Genomic DNA, 17468 nt, shown 5'->3' with positions numbered 1-17468 from the left:
TGCCGCCCCTCTCCGGAGACTCAGGGCGGCTAACAGCAATAATAAAACAATATACAACAATAATCCAATAAATACTAAAAAAGATTAAAAACCCATTAATATAAAAGAACCAAACATACATACAGACATACCATACATGAAATTGTAAAGGCCCAGGGGGAAAGAGCATCTCAATTCCCCCATGCCTGGTGGCAGAGGTGGGTTTTAAGTAGCTTACGAAAGGCAAGAAGGGTGGGGGCAATTCTAATCTCTGGGGGGAGTTGGTTCCAGAGGGCCGGGGCCGCCACAGAGAAGGCTCTTCCCCTGGGGCCCGCCAAGCGGCATTGTTTAGTTGACGGGACCCGGAGAAGACCCACTCTGTGGGACCTAACCGGCCGCTGGGATTCGTGCAGCAGAAGAGGGTCCCTGAGATAATCTGGTCCGGTGCCATGAAGGGCTTTATAGGTCATAACCAACACTTTGAATTGTGACCGGAAACTGATCGGCAACCAATGCAGACTGCGGAGTGTTGGTGTAACATGGGCATATTTAGGAAAGCCCATGATTGCTATCCCAGCTGCATTCTGCACGATCTGAAGTTTCCGAACACTTTTCAAAGGTAGCCCCATGTAGAGAGCGTTACAGTAGTCGAGCCTCGAGGTGATGAGGGCATGAGTGACTGTGAGCAGTGACTCCCGGTCCAAATAGGGCCGCAACTGGTGCACCAGGCGAACCTGGGCGAATGCCCCCCTCGCCACAGCTGAAAGGTGTTTCTCTAATGTGAGCTGTGGATCGAGGAGGACGCCCAAGTTGCGAACCCTCTCTGAGGGGGTCAATGATTCCCCCCCCCCCCAGGGTAATGGACGGACAGATGGAATTGTCCTTGGGAGGCAAAACCCACAGCCACTCCGTCTTGTCTGGGTTGAGTTTGAGTTTGTTGACACCCATCCAGGCCCCAACAGCCTCCAGGCACCGGCACATCACTTCCACTGCTTCGTTGACTGGACATGGGGTGGAGATGTATAACTGGGTATCATCGGCGTATTGATGATACCTCACCCCATGCCCTTGGATGATCTCACCCAGCGGTTTCATGTAGATATTAAATAGCAGGGGGGAGAGGACCGACCCCTGAGGGACCCCACAAGAGAGAGACCTCGAGGTCGACCTCTGACCCCCCACTAACACCGACTGCGACCGACCGGAGAGGTAGGAGGAGAACCACTGGATAACAGTGCCTCCCACTCCAAACCCCTCCAGCCGGCGCAGAAGGATACCATCTGTTTGCCATTTCCTTGCTGAAAACTGCAGGGAGATTGCACCCCTGTATGCTTCAGCACCCATTTGAAAAAAATGTTTGTCAACACCAGCGAATGGGAGGGGTGGACACTTCCATCCAAAGCTCTGTTCCTACCAGCAAAGACTTTTGTAAAGAGCTGCCAAATTCTACAGGGATGTCATCCTCAAGCAATTTGCAAATAAGAAAGGAGGCCAGGAGTTCCTTACACAGCCCTCCATGCCCTTTTTATTGCCAAAGCCTTCTTCAGGCAGTTCAGGGGTGGGATGGGAAAGGAGGCCCATGTGAAGCAAAAAGGTTTTGGTGATGAGAAAGGAGGCACGGAGGGCCACGTGTGCACTTCAGGCCTTCTTTTTCATCGCCGAACTGCTTGAGGAAGTTGCTTTGGTGACAAAAAAGAAGGGAGCAAGAAAAGAACAGGCAGGTTAAGGGACAGATCTTCATCAGGTAAATGTGGCAGAATAGGAGGAGACCAATTGTGTGGATTCCAAGAGATGGAGAATGGGGTATTTGTGGGCTGGGGGAGGCCTTGGGTAGTTTGAAGCAGGTGGCCTGTTCCAGCACTAGGCCCTAAAGCTTCCCCACACCTAAAACGTGCATTTAACATGCCGTGCATTCGATTAACGAATGTGAGGGTGAAAGGAAGGTGTAATCGTGTATAAAGTATGAGATTCACTCTCACGAATCCTCGGGTTACAAATGGAATGGGCAGGCGCCATTACATTCGAAACTTGAGGACTATCTGTACAGAGAACATCAGGAAATACTCAAAACAGTTGTATTGAGCTTTCTGTAGGTTATGGCTGCCTCAATGCTTTGAGAAGATCTATTCCATTTCTGTGTTAATTCTGCTTTTTAGAAAATCAGTTGGGAAGTGTGACTGTGGGATGCTACAACTGTAAATGTAAGAATTGGTAACAAAACTGTTTTTTTCCAATTGGTATAACTTTGAACAGTCACTAAACAAGGAAATTAATAATTGAGGGCTAGCTGTAATCTTCTTTTTGAAGTAGAATGTTGGATTAAATGGTGATATAAAAGTTAATAAAAACATCAAATAATTGTTTGTAACTAGTAATATAAATGTAATTCCAGTCTACCTTGATTCTTTGATTCCTGATGGAAATAGCAGACATTTCTTTGAAAATATATATTTTACACACTAACTGCAGTGAGTATCATTTTTATTGGTTAGAATTAAAATATAGTCACAATAAGCAAGGATAAATCTAAGGCAGTGTTTTTCAACCAGTGTGCCGCGGCATGGTCAGGTGTGCCGCAAAGCTCAGCTTCCGAGATCGAAAGCTGAGCTTTATTCTTCCCACCCCCTTTTTCGCGTCTTTGGGGCCCAGCAGGAGAGCACTGGCAGCAGCGGCATCGAATAGTAGCCGAGGTGGCGGCTGCGAGCGGGAGCTCCAGGTCAGAGGCACTAGCAGCGCCCCGCCCAGCTGGAGATTCCCTGGCGGCACCAGGTAGTAGCCGGCAATGTAGCACCCTTTTCCAGGGCCGCGCAAGGAGCCAGGCATTGGAGTTTGGGGTGGGGAGCAACGAAAGTGCGGAGGCCGGTGCCGTGGCCGCCCACACCTCCCAGTGCCTCTGGCCCCCTCGCGCCCCTGGCTTCTCGCCACTGATGCCCGTCCGCCCGCCTGATCCGCCCATTTCTCCAGCTCCTCCCGCAGCGGTGGCTGCAACGGCAGTGAGAGAAAACTTTCTTACAGCGGAGGTCAGGGGCACGTGCGCGCATGCTCCCCATCCCCCTGCCAGCCCACCCGGAACATTTAAAATAAGAAAAAGCTTTGCCGGCCTCCACAGAGAAGAAAGGAAGAGAGAGAAAGAGAGAGAGAGAAAGAGAGACAGAATGAGAGAGAGAAAGAAAGAGACAGCAAGAGGGGGGAAGGAGGGAGAGAGAAAGAGAGCAAAAGAGAGAGGAAGGAAGAAAGAAAGAGATAGCAAGAGAGACAGAATGAGAGAGAGAAAAAGAAAGAAAGAAAGAAAGAAAGAAAGAAAGAAAGACAGCAAGAGGGGAGAAGGAGGGAGAGCAAAAGAGAGCAAAAGAGAGATGAAGGAAGGAAGAGAGAAAGAAAGAGAGAGCAAGAGAGACAGAATGAGAGAGAGAAAGAAAGAGAGACAGCAAGAGGGGGGAGGAAAGAGAGAGAAAGAGAGCAAAGAGAGAGGAAGGAAGGAAGAGAGAGAATGAGAGAGAGAGAAAGAAACAGCAAGAGGGGTGAAAGGAGGGAGAGAGAAAGAGAAAAAGAGAGAGGAAGGAAGGAAGGAAGAGAAAGAAAGAGATAGCAAGAGAGACAGAATGAGAGAGAGAGAAAGAAAGAGAGAGACAGCAAGAGGAGGGAAAGAGGAAGAGAGCAAAAGAGACAGGAAGGAAGGGAGAAAGAAAGAGGGATGCAGAGAGAAAGAGGAAGAGAAAGAGGGAGGGAGAGAGAAATAGAGCGAAATGGAGGAAGAGAGATTTTTTTGTCCAAACCTCCCCCCCTCCCCCCCCACCGCTCAATGTTCCCCAGGATTTTGAAAATGTAAATAATGTGCCGTGGCTCAAAAAAGGTTGGGAAACACTGATCTAAGGCATCTATTGATTTTACTGACACCAACAAAACTTTCCCTATTTTGAAAAATATTTTTCTTTTATGTAAATATATGGCATAGCATAAATTGAGAAAACATCAATAAGGAATAGAACATTAAAATATTTTAACAAATCATTAAAGTAACATTCTACACAATAAAAGTATGTAATTTATTTCAAGATATAAAAAAAGAGTATGAACAGGTACTTTTTAACAGTATTTTTCTAGCTCTTACAACAAAATGAATCTTAGCAACTTGTATTATGCAAAGCACAACATACAATGTGCAAAGTATCTGTAGCGTATCCTAGAACTGTTTCAAGATCAAAATAAAACATAATTTTGTTCTCATTTTATAAACTTCACCATCCTGACATTCTTCATCATGGAAAACTGTACTGCAGAGTTCCCCAATCTTTCCCATTTTGTGGACTAGCAGGGGGAAGGTTGGATTGTTCTGCTCCAATAGTGGGAAAGCAAGCCCATGGGGAAGAGATGGTATCACATGAATCTGATCAATTTATCTGACACATTTCTATCCTACATTTTGTCCAAGAACTCCAAGAGTCAGTTTGGCATAGTGGTGAAGGTACTGGCCTAGAAACTATGAGTTCCAGTTCTGTCTTAGGCATGAAAGCCAGTTAGGTGACTTTGGCCAATAATTCTCATCCCAATCCACCTTACAGGTTTGCTGTTTGGGGGGAAAGAGGAGAAGGAAGGAGAATTATATATGTTCACTGCATTATATTCACTGTCTTGTTTAATAAACTCAAGACAGCTTAATGGTTATCTCTCATTAGCTCCCATATTCATGTCAGGAAGGCTGATGAAAGGTCTTTTTAAAATTTATTTATCAAGTTTTATTCAGTCTAAATTACTAAATTAACTAGATTGCTGGAGTCAAAACAAATTCATAGTGTGGATGTAGCACCTGATTATTCCAGACATAATAACAATAAGAATAAAAATAATAATTACTATAGTTAATCTTCAATTCAATTCAGTCTGGGACTGGTTAAAATTTAACAGTTCAAATCCTAACTAAGGAAATAAGAGCTGTAGCATTAGAGTATATGAACCTTTCAGAGTAAGGCAAAGGTAAGTTCTTCTCAGTTCGGACTGGTTCACTGGTTAGCAACCCGCTGGTGACATCATGACGACATCACAGAACTGGTTCTGTTGGTGCCAGTTTGTGGATGCTGCCATCTTTTTAAGGGATTTTTTTGGAATTTTGGGGGGGAGGGGGAATTGGGGGGGATTTTTTCCAAGTTTTTTTTTTCTTATGCACATACACAGAAGCTGAGTTGCTGTAGTGTGTATGTGTCGGCATCTTGTTTTTTGGCAGGTTTTTTTTTTTCATGGGACTTTTCAGCATTGAGCATGGCCAAACGGCATGGGAGGAAGCAATCTGTCAGTGGGGTAAGTTACAACCCACTTCTGGAATAAGGTAATTTTTTTCAAAGTCAGAATATTCAGGTTTAGTAAGTTCAAAATTTCCATTAACCTAGGCAGTCCTTTGGGTATTGCTTCAAGGGCTCTTATTGCTATTAGTTATTATTGTTGTTACTCTCATATTTTTAATTATATTTAATGTTCAAAGAGTGCAATTTCCCTTCTAAATCAAAGGGAAATTGAACTCTATGTGAACAATCAAATACAATTTGAGTTTTTTCCTGAAGTCTAGGGTGAAAAAGCTAATCATTGTGTTGGTCTAAAAGGCTTTTTACCAATGTAGACTGGTACTTACTCTGCCCCTATCTGGATAGACAAGATTGCTTCAACTATTCACAGTCTTTTGGACAATTATTTTTATGTCCTCTATATAGGACTACTTTTAAAAACAATCTGGAAATGCGAACTATGTGCTTCCATAAAAATGGCCATATAAAGACAACAATTATGTCTACTTTATCCCTTCATATCATCATGTAACTTGCCAGTTCATTTCCAAACCCAATTTAAAGTACTAACCTTGCTTTTAATAATCTTTCACATTCTCACAAATTTAACAGTAGGTTCAATTAGTGTTCACCAATACTAAAAATCAAATCAATATGGTGTTTTGCAGTGGTGGGTTTCACTTATCTTTGTTACCAGTTTGGGAACAGATGCACGGAATGCTTATGAGCATGTGTAGAACCGTGAGGATTTCTGGGTGGGCGGGGCCTCCTGCTGCCACTGCTACATGTTCACCCAAACGGAATGCTTATGAGCATGTGTAGAACCGTGAGGAATTCTGGGTGGGCGGGGCCTCCTGCTGCCACTGCTACATGTTCACCCAAACCTAGGCAAACCGGTAGAACCCCACCACTGGTGTCTTGTTTATATATTGTCATAATATTTTAAAGGTAAATCCAATTTTACATGGTTTTTAAAATATTTATTTTAATAATTTGGACTTTTGGGGTTTTTTACAACAATTTGGAAAAATTAGAAAATTTAAGTTATAAATCTTTTAAAAAGTAAATGTAAAATTTGTTTGTTCTCAAGATACCTTTTGCACAGAATACTTCTAGTCACAACTTTTTAAAAGCTACAGTTAGGATAAGAGCTACACAGAGAATAAGAATATGATGTTAAATGTAAACAATAGAGTACCTTCCAGACATGTGATATCTATGACTGCTATCAAATTTTAGGCAAGTTTGCTTTAAAAATGTATTCCAAATTAGAAATTATTTCCAAGCATTTCATTTTTATAAAATTGGGCACACCTTTTAAACCATATGGATTGATCTCTGATAAGCATGGAAAGATTTGGAAAGGAAAGGTCTGGTTTCAGCTAACACATGGAGAAGCAGAAGCTAAACAATGGCAGGCATTTTCTTTACTTCTGGGGCGCATACGGAAAATAGGTTCTAAATAGATTCTTTAGAACACTGTTTCCCAACCTTGGCAACTTGAAAATATTAGGACTTCAACTCCCAGAATTCCCCAGCCAGCGAATGCTGGCTGGGGCATTCTGGGAGTTTAAGTCCAAATATCTTCAAGTTGCCAAGGTTGGGAAGCACTGCTTTAGAATTTCGCTCCAGGAACTAGAAGTTGTAGAACTGAACAAGGAGTTTTAAAATAAGCGCTGTTCGGTATGTAGGGGAAAATAAGGGGCGCAGGTGTGAAAGAAGTTTCCGTGTCCCAAGACTTATCTCTCTCTCCTTCCGACCATTTCTAGATTCCCGGGCGGTCAAACCACTCACCCAAGCAAGCAACTGAGGAGGAAGGAGGCCACCAATATCAGAAGCCGACGGGGCAGCACCTCCTTCATCGTCTCCTCCGTGCACTTCTTCGGGCCAGAGGATGGCGACGCATCCTCTCGGTGGCTGTTGCTGTTGATTACGAGACAGAGGCAAGCCGAGGACGAACTTCTCATGGGACGGGCTCGTTGCAGGCGCGTCCGCAGCCTTTTACAATCCTTCAACCTCTCGCTGCTTTTCCAAAACTAAACCAGAAGCCCGTCTTCTTCGTGTCTCGTCGCGTTGAGGTGGAATGTGACGCGTCAACCACAGAAGCCCAAAGGAAAGGGAAGAGAACCCGATGAGCATTCTGCGCCTGCGTACTGGAAAAAAATTTACCCAAGCCCCACCCAACTTCCTCCGAAGAGCGTGGCCCAACCGCCCGGGTGTAGCAGTGACGTTTCTCTAAAAGACAATATCTAATTGGCTTCTGCTCTAGGAATATGCTCTCTTTCTGATAACGTCACGGTGGGCGTGGCTACAAGCAATGCCTGGGACGCAATTCATTTGACGTTAGGGGTTGAAAGGTAATTGGAACGTTCGTGGGTTTTTAAGAAAGATCTTGTGGCAAGATGCGAGACAAATTGATATAACGAGGGCTAATCAAATTTCTTGCTTTGTTTTATACATTTTGTCTGAGTGGAAATTAGAATTACTGCCAGGCAGGCAGAGATAGATTTTTTTAATGGGCTTTTTGAATCCTCTTGCATGCTCCAGAACCAGCCTCATCTTCACATCGCAACAAATTGTTGAAAGCAACAGGCCAAGTCTATTTACTATATTCACAATTCACTTATTTATTAAATGTATATGCTGTGCCACTCCCAGAAACCCTGGGTAGTTTACAGAGGATTTAAAACATGAAAAATTGACAAATTTCATCCCGAGTTTCACAGGATAGACCAGTGATGACGAACCTTTTTTTCCTCTGGTGCCAAAAGAGTGTGGGCGTGCACTATTGTGCATGTGCGAGTGCCCACACCCATAATTCAATGCCTGGGGAGGGCGAAAACAGCTTCCCCTGCTCCCCGGAGGCCCTCTGGAGGCCGGAAACGGCCTGTTTCCCAACTTCTGCTGGGCCCAGTAGAACCAGGGAAGGGTAAAAATAACCACCACCCCTCCGAGGCTCTCTGAAAGCCAGAAATGCCTATCAGTCTCTGTGCAAGCCAAAAATCAGCTGGCCAGCACACAAATACACATTACAGCTGAGCTAGGACAATGGCTCAAGTGCCAGCAGATATGGCTCTGTATGCCACTGGGATAGATCGTTAGCAACCTCCTGAAACAGAATTGCCTGTAAAATTATGGAGTAACACCTCTTCATTTTTTGGAACCAGCCTTTTTTGGCAGTGATAAGTGTTTTCTACAAAGCTGTTGGTTCAATAAGTGCTTAAATCTGTTGTAAAGAACAATTGCCTTAAGCAAAATCTTAATGTTCACTGTACATTTTCCTTCCGTTAGTCTTCGGAGAGGGGCGGCATACAAATCTAATTAATAAATAAAATAAATAAATAAATAAATAAATACAAATAAACAGTTGATTCTCTATTTGTTGGAACTCTATTATGTACCTAAGCCACAAATCCAGCAGTAGGAATTCCACCATTTTGCATTGCCTCTGATCTGTTTCTTGTTTTCTTATATATCTATGGATTTTTATTGATACTACAACACACAAAAATTAGGTGTCCTAGCCACTATCAATTGCAGTGATTTTTAGTATGAATTTTGTGAGTGAAAAAATGAATCCATGAATATAGATCCTGCAAATATGGACACTTAACTGTATTGTTAAAGTGCAAAAGTCTATGAGTTCACTACCTAATAACAGATTTGAAATGAACCCTATAAAACAACATCTGGGTGCTTATGTCTGGTGAATTTTAAGATGAAACTGGTTGCATAGTGTCTACCTTTGTTAATATAACTAAAGATCCCACACATGCCATATTACATTCACATATGTTGATCAAAAATGAGTATTGTTAGGCAGTTTAAACAACAGTATTCTACAGCAAGAAAGTTTAAATATTTGTGGCAGGTAGGCATATTGGGAAATTAGTGTATTGTGTGAATTTTCACAAATAATAACCAAAAGGGTTATTCATACAATAACTTTGCTAGAGGGCATGTCTAGTCACAAAACACCCATTTATAGAGTAAAAGATTCTATTTTCTAGAATTACTTTCTACTTGTTTACTCCCCCCCCCCACAGGGAGATACATGCAAAAGAGAGTAATGAACTGCAGACTCCCATCATTTTTTACTTTCTAAATAAGGACTATTGACTATGACTATTGCAATGCACTCTACATGGGGCTAACCTTGAATAAATAAATAAATAAATACATACATATATCATGTCACTCATATCTCTAAAATAAATTAAAAGAGAAAATCAATTAAGACATCAGAAAATATACTATTTATCCAACTTTGAGAATTATTGCTATCATAATGAGTAAAGGATGAGTTAAATCAAGGATGGGTAATCTTTTAGTGACTAGGTCACCCAAACTTCATAGGTGTCAGGTGCACTTCCCTTCAAAGTCCAGGAAAGAAAAATCCCAACTCCATGTTGATAGACATGAGTACTTTTATTAGACAAGAACTGATAGCAACAAAAGAAAAGCAAGTTCTGAGACAAAAGGCACTTAGATGCATATAAAATACAAAGAATCCCCAAACCCTCCCTTATAACCAGTTATGGGTTGCAGCCGGTACAGGCCACTCTATAGAGGGGTAGTAAAAATGAAGATGTATGTGCAGCTGCGCGTGACCAGGAGGCAGGCACAGGCGCCCACAAAAAATTTGGCTTTTGTGCATGTGCAGGAAGCCAAATCTTGCACGAGGATGCTTGCGTGTGCGAGATTTTGCCAATTTTGGGCTGCGCGGAAGCAAAGAAATCATCAAAAATGGGTGAAATCTTGCACGTGTGAGCGTCCCCACACAAATTTTGTTTCTGCGCATGCACAGGAAGCAGAATCTCATGCATTCCCACCCACCGGATGCGCACACCCATGCGCCAGTCTCAAGAAGCTCACCAGTAGCGCCGGAGATGAGGAACCCCCTCTTGCAAACCATCCAACCCCCATGTCCATGGGTGGGTTCCACTTACCTTCCCCACCGGTTCATATCATGGCTTAGGAAAACACTCAGCTGCCTCCTGTCCCTCTTTCTCACATCTGAAGCAAGCCGATGATCTGGGCTTTGGTTCTTGTCCCCCTTTCACCATCCTAGGGGCCTCTTTCGGAGCCGAAGTGGAAGGCTTGCTCCAACTGCAACCCCCCCCCCTCTGTACTGATATCTGACCTGGTCAATCTCTACCTCAGCTGCCATCACATACCAACACTTTAAATCACTGGGGGCCCTCTAGAGCAGCAACCTTGGTAGATGTCCTCATTGAAGCCAGCCTTGTAGCACTCCATCAAGGCTTTGGCTGAGAACCCACACATATGGATTACTAGCTTGTGAGACTCTGGGGTGTATTCAGCCACTGATCTCCTCCCTGGGTCAGGGTTTTCATCCTGGTTCTAGCCTTGCATTCAGCCAGGGGATCATCCAAACGCAGCTGGAGGGCAGCCATAAAAGCATCATAATTCCTTATCATTGAGGAATCCTCATTATGGAGGCCCATCATACACTCAGCCACAGTTCCTTCCAGGGCCATGGTGACTCATCACACCTTCTCTGTTTCAGTAGGGAAATCCTCCCCATATTCTTGCATCTGATTCCACACTTGGGTCAGGAAAAACCCCAAAGCCTGGGGGTCCCCACTGTATTTTGCTCCCAGTGGAGGAAACTTTGGAATTCGTCGCCTCGAGAATCATCACCCTTGCAGGGGGGCCTTCGGCTGATGACGCTGCTGATGTCCCTGCTGCCCTTCTGGGTCTGGCTGGGGTCCCAAGTGCACTTCTGGGATGGCTGAAGCCCCTTCCTCCTCCCCAAATTCTTCAGCTCTCCTCCCTGCTCTGGCAGTGCATATCTTTCACAGCTTCCCCCATTCTCTAAAGCTTCCTTCAACAGATGCAGGGCTTGGGTCAGCAAGAGACTTCCTTGCCCTCCTCTTGCCAGACTACCTCCCCTTTTTGGCGCCTGGCTGTGGATACTCTGGAGGTGAATTCCTCCAGCTCATCCAGACACCCCACTCCCAGTGGCGATTTGTCTCTTCTGGCTTCACTTTGACCTGAGGCTCACATACCCACTCCAACTTCTCCCAGCTCCGTCTGGATTGAGGAGGGATGGATCCAACTCCCTGGTCCTCCTGGTCGCTGCCTTGGCTGAACATATTTTGCTTAGTCCCCTCAGTAGAAGTTTTATCAGGGTTGACTATTAAAACAGAACTTGCCTAATGTCAAGCCTGCTTCCATTCAAAGTCCAGGAAAGAAAAACTCCCACTCCATGTTGATAGAAATGAGTACAAGAGGCTCGCATCTTCTCTCCAAACAGCTCCAGCGGCAGCAGCAGCAGAGGCGCCCCACGCCCACCAAACGGACACTGCACTCCCTGGCTCCACCTAGTGGTGGGTGCTGTCTCTGCTAGCTGGGGCGGCGAGATTTGGCTTCTGCACATGTGCAGAAGCCAAATCTCGTGCACGGCGCATGCACGGTGGGTAGCGATGGAGATGCATGCACAACTCCATTTCGCCGGTGGCACAATGTTCCACGCCATCCTGCCTGCAGCCCACCTCTGGCTGTAATCTACCTCTTCCAGCTTTAAAGCAGTGGGAAAATGATGTTGTGTTGTGTTCAGTAGCGAGATATAATTCATACATTATATATAGACTTTAGGTTGCTGTCCTTGTGCTAGATGAAGAATTTGGGCTATTTGGATTTACTATGTTTGCTTTTCATTATTACTACTAGAATTCTGGATTCTTTATATGTATACTGCTGCCCAGGCTTTTCATTAAACTAAACATACCCAAAACTAATATTCATCCCACATTTTTTAATTTTATGAGGTCATAGTGCAGGCCTAGTATGATGCAGTAATGATTGTGATTTTATCTGCTGGAACAAATGGACTTTGAAATTCCTTAATCAGTTAGTCTATGGCCCTATGAGTTGTCATCCAGCATGTCACTTTTCTTCTTTAAAAGTACCGCAGTTGGAACTTTACAAATAAAGCTTCTGATAAGATATCTGGCAGCTGATATTTTCAATTTAATTTAAATTCCAACCACGCTTTGAATTTGCTGTTGAACAGTTGCTGTTGAATGAGATAGTTGGTTATTTTTTTGAGATGGGAGAATGGGGGATCCATGTTGCCTCTTATTATATACTGGACAAGCTTCCTGCTGTTTCTGGGGACGTAACACCTCTGTTCAGCAATAAGATGAAAAACATCAGCCTTATTTTCCCCCAGATTTTTCACAACTCACATTCTTAGATTTAAAAGATCCTAATCTACTCCACAATAAAAGAAATCCTGTTAATAACAGTAGATCTGATATTTTCCATAGTATATATTCTCTGTTGAAATTTCTGATGTAAATTCATAATTATGTAACTGAGAAGTAAATGTTATACTTTCTATAAAGTATGTTTAAAATTGTAGCCTTTGTAGCAGGCATATTTATGCAAAGATTATCTTGATTATGGCAAAAGCAGCTCACTCAATAAATATTCTGATTGCTGCAGGGCATGATTTAACACAAACCAGTTTGTCCAGTTAAAAGTGTGTTTCTTTTCTTTTCTTTTTCTTTTTTGCTACCATCTAATCTATACTCATGTGTGATTATAAGTATATTTATTGGTATTTTAACCGTTTGTATTTTATCTGTTCAAATAAAGTATTTTTAAAACAATTTTTTTTTTAAAAAAAGTGTATTCCATTCCAAAATGTCCAACTAGAACCTTCTTCTTGAGGACTGCTACAGAGCACAAAATGCTGATACCTGGTTCAAATATTTTGACACACGCTTCTCAAATCTCATTTACTGAATCCACTGTCTCCTTCCCTCCGGGTACCCTCTTGCGTTTCCTCACCCAAATAGCAGCTGCAGCCCATGTTTTGTATATATCTGGGACGGTTTCCTATAATATTCAATAAAATGTACACCTAAACAAGTGTGTATACATGTCTGTCTCACAACACGCAATCCCTTTTATATTGAAATCTATTTACAATCCTCTTCAGCAGACGCAACTTCCGTATTGGATTGCTAAAAGGACATGCGAGCAGCAAATCCCGTAATAAACTGCTTGCAAGCGTTTTGATTATAAATTGGCCAGCAGAGGGCAACAGGAATTCAACGTCTATTCCCGAGCCGGAAGTGTCGTCACAGTAGTTTCCTTTTCCGACATACACAAGTCTAGCCAAGGTAAGGGGGGGGGGGGGTTGTCGATTTTAAAAATATTATTTATTTATTTAAGAAGCTCCTTTTTCCGTTCTGGTTCGTTACGATATCTGGGATTTCCAGTATTGACCACAGAAAAATGATAGCATAATTATTTCAACATGGAGAGAACGAAGGTGCATTTGTTCAGAAAGTAAAATTACTACAAGAGGCAGCAGGGGTGCGTCTCCAGCCTGGAAATGGAATGAAACCTTGGATCACAACTGCACCTCTTTATTCCATGGTTTTCCATCTATTTTGATTGCAGTCTTAGGACTGCCTCTTTTTTTAGAAATTATGCCTTACATTGGCACTAGAGTATTCATTAAGTGCAACAGAAATTAATTTAGCTGCACAAATTTGTTTTGGAATGGCACATAGTAAGAACCCTCCGCTCAAATATTTCAGAAATAGAAGTTATCACAGTTGCAGGTTTGGGGGGAAATGATATCAGAGAAACTAGAATCAGACTAACAGGGAGAGCAACTTGCTAAATTTATTACTTTTATTCCATCTTTATTAGGTTGCACAAAGCATGGTACTTCTAAAATAGCATTCCTTAATCTAGTATTTGTGAAGTGAATTGAGACCACAATCCCTTAGATACAATGAATAGATTAGGAACAACTGTTCATAAAATGGAAACACATAAGTAAGAAGTGCAATCTCTGATGTAAGCCCTTTTAGTTTCTCTAATTCTGAAGACCTGCATTTTTTTTTTCTGATCTGCCTTGTGAATACCAAGTAGTATAATCAAACTGTGGAGCCTCAGTAAGAACATTTTTATTAATTAAATTGTAAGAAATTGTTTATATATATGCTGACTTATTATCTACCAAGACACTGGTACATTATTTTGTTTCTAGATAATATGAACTCCCTCATAACATCATATTGTGAAGAACTATGAGGCAATGGCAAGAAATATACTCTGTGTACAACTGGAACATACCATAAGGCAACGTTGGCAGAAAGTGTTGTACAAGAGGCAATCATTTCCTGATAATTATGTGGATCAAAGTTTCTTAGAGAAGTTGCGCAAGAATATCCATGCACGCAAGTATCAGTACTGGGCAGTGGTATTTGAATCTGGAGTGGTGATACAACAACTGTGCAGCGTCTGTGTCTTCGTTGTCATCTGGTGGTACATGGATATGGGCCTGTTGGCCCCCCAGTGGCTGTTTGGAGCTGGCCTGATTGCTTCACTGATTGGATATGTACTCTTTGATGCCACTGATTCAGGAATAGAAAGAAATCAAAATGGCCAGACACGATGGGGAGATCTGAAGAATTCTGTGGTATTTGTGGCATTCACCTATGGCTTCTCTCCTATCCTGAAGACCTTAACTGAGACTATCAGCACCGATACAATTTATGCTATGTCTGCCCTTATGCTCCTAGGACATTTGATATTTTATGATTATGGGGCAAATGCAGCAATTGTGTCCAGTACACTGTCCCTCAACATGGCTATCTTTGCTTCAGTCTGCTTAGCCTCACGGTTGCCACGGTCCTTACATGCCTTTGTCATGGTGACATTTGCTATCCAGATATTTGCCCTATGGCCTATGCTACAAAAGAAGCTCAAAGCTCAAACCCCCCATTGTTACATGATAGCTACCTTACTCTTTGCTTTATCTGCCTTAATGGGACTACTAACCATTTCCAGTGTTGGCACTGTTCTTTTTGCCCTCCTTTTGATTGCCATCTCATGTCTGTGCCCTTACTGCCTCATTAGGCTGCAGCTCTTCAAAGACAATATCCATGGGCCTTGGGATGAAGCTGAAATCAAGGAAGATCTATCCAAGTTTCTTATGTAGACCAGGAATCTACACTTTGGAGTTAAATTCTTCCAATTATCCTAGTCTCAGCTAATGTTTATTTATGGAAGCAATTAAAGCAAGCAAGAATAAAATAAATTCCTTGAGAACAACTTATTATACCTGATATTTTTCCAATAAAAGCCTTTTTATCAAGGACCACATTGTATATTTAGAGACTAGTGGTCTACTTCAGGAAACTCAGTTTTGCAGCAATTCTCAGCCCTAAGGAAATTGAGAAATCAATCAATCTCTCTCTCTCTCTCTCTCTCTCTCTCTCTCTCTCTCTCAATATATATGTATGTATGTATCAAAAGGTTTTGCTGAATTTTTAAAATTAAGGGAGAAAAATAGAAACATAGAAGACTGACGGCAGAAAAAGACCTCGTGGTCCATCTAGTCTGCCCTTATACTATTTTCTGTATTTTATCTTAGGATGGATATATGTTTATCCCAGGCATGTTTAAATTCAGTTACTGTGGATTTACCAACCACGTCTGCTGGATGTTTGTTCCAAGAATCTACTACTCTTTCAGTAAAACAATATTTTCTCATGTTGCTTTTGATCTTTCCCTCAACTAACTTCAGATTGTGTCCCCTTGTTCTTGTGTTCACTTTCCTATTAAAAACACTTCCCTCCTGTACCTTATTTAACCCTTTAACATATTTAAATGTTTCGATCATGTCCCCCCTTTTCCTTCTGTCCTCCAGACTATACAGATTGAGTTCATGAAGTCTTTCCTGATACGTTTTATGCTTAAGACCTTCCACCATTCTTGTAGCCCGTCTTTGGACCCGTTCAATTTTGTCAATATCTTTTTGTAGGTGAGGTCTCCAGAACTGAATACAGTATTCCAAATGTGGTCTCACCAGTACAGTGGTACCTCGAGATACGAGTTTAATTCGTTCCGGACCTGGGCTCTTAAGTCGAGCAGCTCTTATCTCGAACAAGTTTTCCCCATAGGAATTAATGTAAATAATTTTAATTGGTTCCAGCCCTCAAAAAACTCACAAAGTTAGTCTAAATTATGTAGAAAGACATGTTTTTAATGAAGAAATGTACATGTACATATAAATGAATAATGAAGTTTCTTTCACTTAACTTGTAAACTTTCTTAAACTTTTAAATTTACATATGTTCAACTTCTCTGCCACCCAATCCTGTAGGACTGAGGTCCCCAACCCTTTTTGCACCAGGGACTGGGTTTAAGCGATCAAGAGAGGAATGGGTGAATGAATGGACGGAGGATGGGAAGGAAGGAAAGAGGGAAGGGACAGGAACAGAGGAAGGAAGCAAGGAAACTTATGAAAGGGGAGAGTAAGAGAGGAATGAGTGGAGGGAGGGAGGGAAGAAGGTGGGAAGGAGAAAGAAAAGAAGAAATAGAGGAAGGGAAGGTAAAAGAGAGAAAGAAAAAGAGCAAGAAAGAAAGAAAGAAAGAAAGGGGGAAGGGACAGGAACAGAGGAAGGAAGCAAGGAAACTTATGAAAGGGGAGAGTAAGGAATGAGTGAAGGGAGGGAGGGAGGGAAGAAGGTGGGAAGGAGAAAGAAAAGAAGAAATAGAGGAAGGGAAGGTAAAAGAGAGAAAGAAAAAGAGAAAGAAAGAAAGAAAGGGGGAAGGGACAGGAACAGGAAGGAAGCAAGGAAACTTATGAAAGGGGAGAGTAAGAGAGGAATGAGTGAAGGGAGGGAGGGAGGGTAGAAGGTGGGAAGGAGAAAGAAAAGAAGAAATAGAGGAAAGGAAGGTAAAAGAGAGAAAGAAAAAGAGCAAGAAAGAAAGAAAGAAAGGGGGAAGGGACAGGAACAGAGGAAGGAAGCAAGGAAACTTATGAAAGGGGAGAGTAAGAGGAATGAGTGAAGGGAGGGAGGGAAGAAGGGTGGGAAGGAGAAAGAAAAGAAGAAATAGAGAAAGGGAAGGTAAAAGAGAGAAAGAAAAAGAGCAAGAAAGAAAGAAAGAAAGAAAGGCAACTTCAAAGAAAGGCTCACTGAGCATCTCTCACTCTCTCTCTCTTTCTATCCCTCTCTTTCTCTCTCTCCCCCCTCTCTCTTCCTCTTTCTCTCCCCCTCCTGGACTCCCGGATCGCTCGCTTCTCCGGCCAGCAAGCCGGCTGCCCGGAAAAGCATCGCGCCTTTTCAATGCCCTTCCCTGTGCTTCGGAAGGCGCCGAACGCCATCAGAGGGGCGCGTCAGCGGCTTCCGAAGCACAGGGAAGGGCTTAAGCCGC

At 42.6% G+C, this 17468-nt stretch overlaps 2 protein-coding genes across 5 annotated transcripts in view; one reads left to right on the top strand and one right to left on the bottom strand.

Moving 5' to 3' along the window:
* SUCO (SUN domain containing ossification factor) overlaps nt 1–7475 on the bottom strand; it is a 279446-nt gene extending 271971 nt beyond the window's left edge. For all 4 annotated transcript variants that reach the window (XM_070746846.1, XM_070746847.1, XM_070746848.1 and 1 more), the window contains exon 1: nt 7050–7475. In XM_070746846.1, the coding sequence (XP_070602947.1) occupies nt 7050–7222 (173 nt within the window). In that variant the 5' untranslated portion in view covers nt 7223–7475. The remainder of the gene's footprint in view (nt 1–7049) is intronic.
* Nucleotides 7198–15359, top strand: PIGC (phosphatidylinositol glycan anchor biosynthesis class C). The gene is made up of 3 exons (XM_070746850.1): nt 7198–7612; nt 13228–13411; nt 14293–15359. The coding sequence occupies exon 3, from the start codon at nt 14341–14343 to the stop codon at nt 15244–15246; it is 906 nt and encodes a 301-aa protein (XP_070602951.1). The 5' UTR covers nt 7198–7612; nt 13228–13411; nt 14293–14340; the 3' UTR covers nt 15247–15359.
* The last annotated feature ends 2109 nt before the right edge of the window (nt 15360–17468 follow it).

Source organism: Erythrolamprus reginae, chromosome 3 (genome assembly GCF_031021105.1).
Source record: "Erythrolamprus reginae isolate rEryReg1 chromosome 3, rEryReg1.hap1, whole genome shotgun sequence".
Lineage (NCBI taxonomy): Eukaryota > Metazoa > Chordata > Lepidosauria > Squamata > Dipsadidae > Erythrolamprus > Erythrolamprus reginae.
This window is presented reverse-complemented; position numbering and strand designations above follow the sequence as displayed.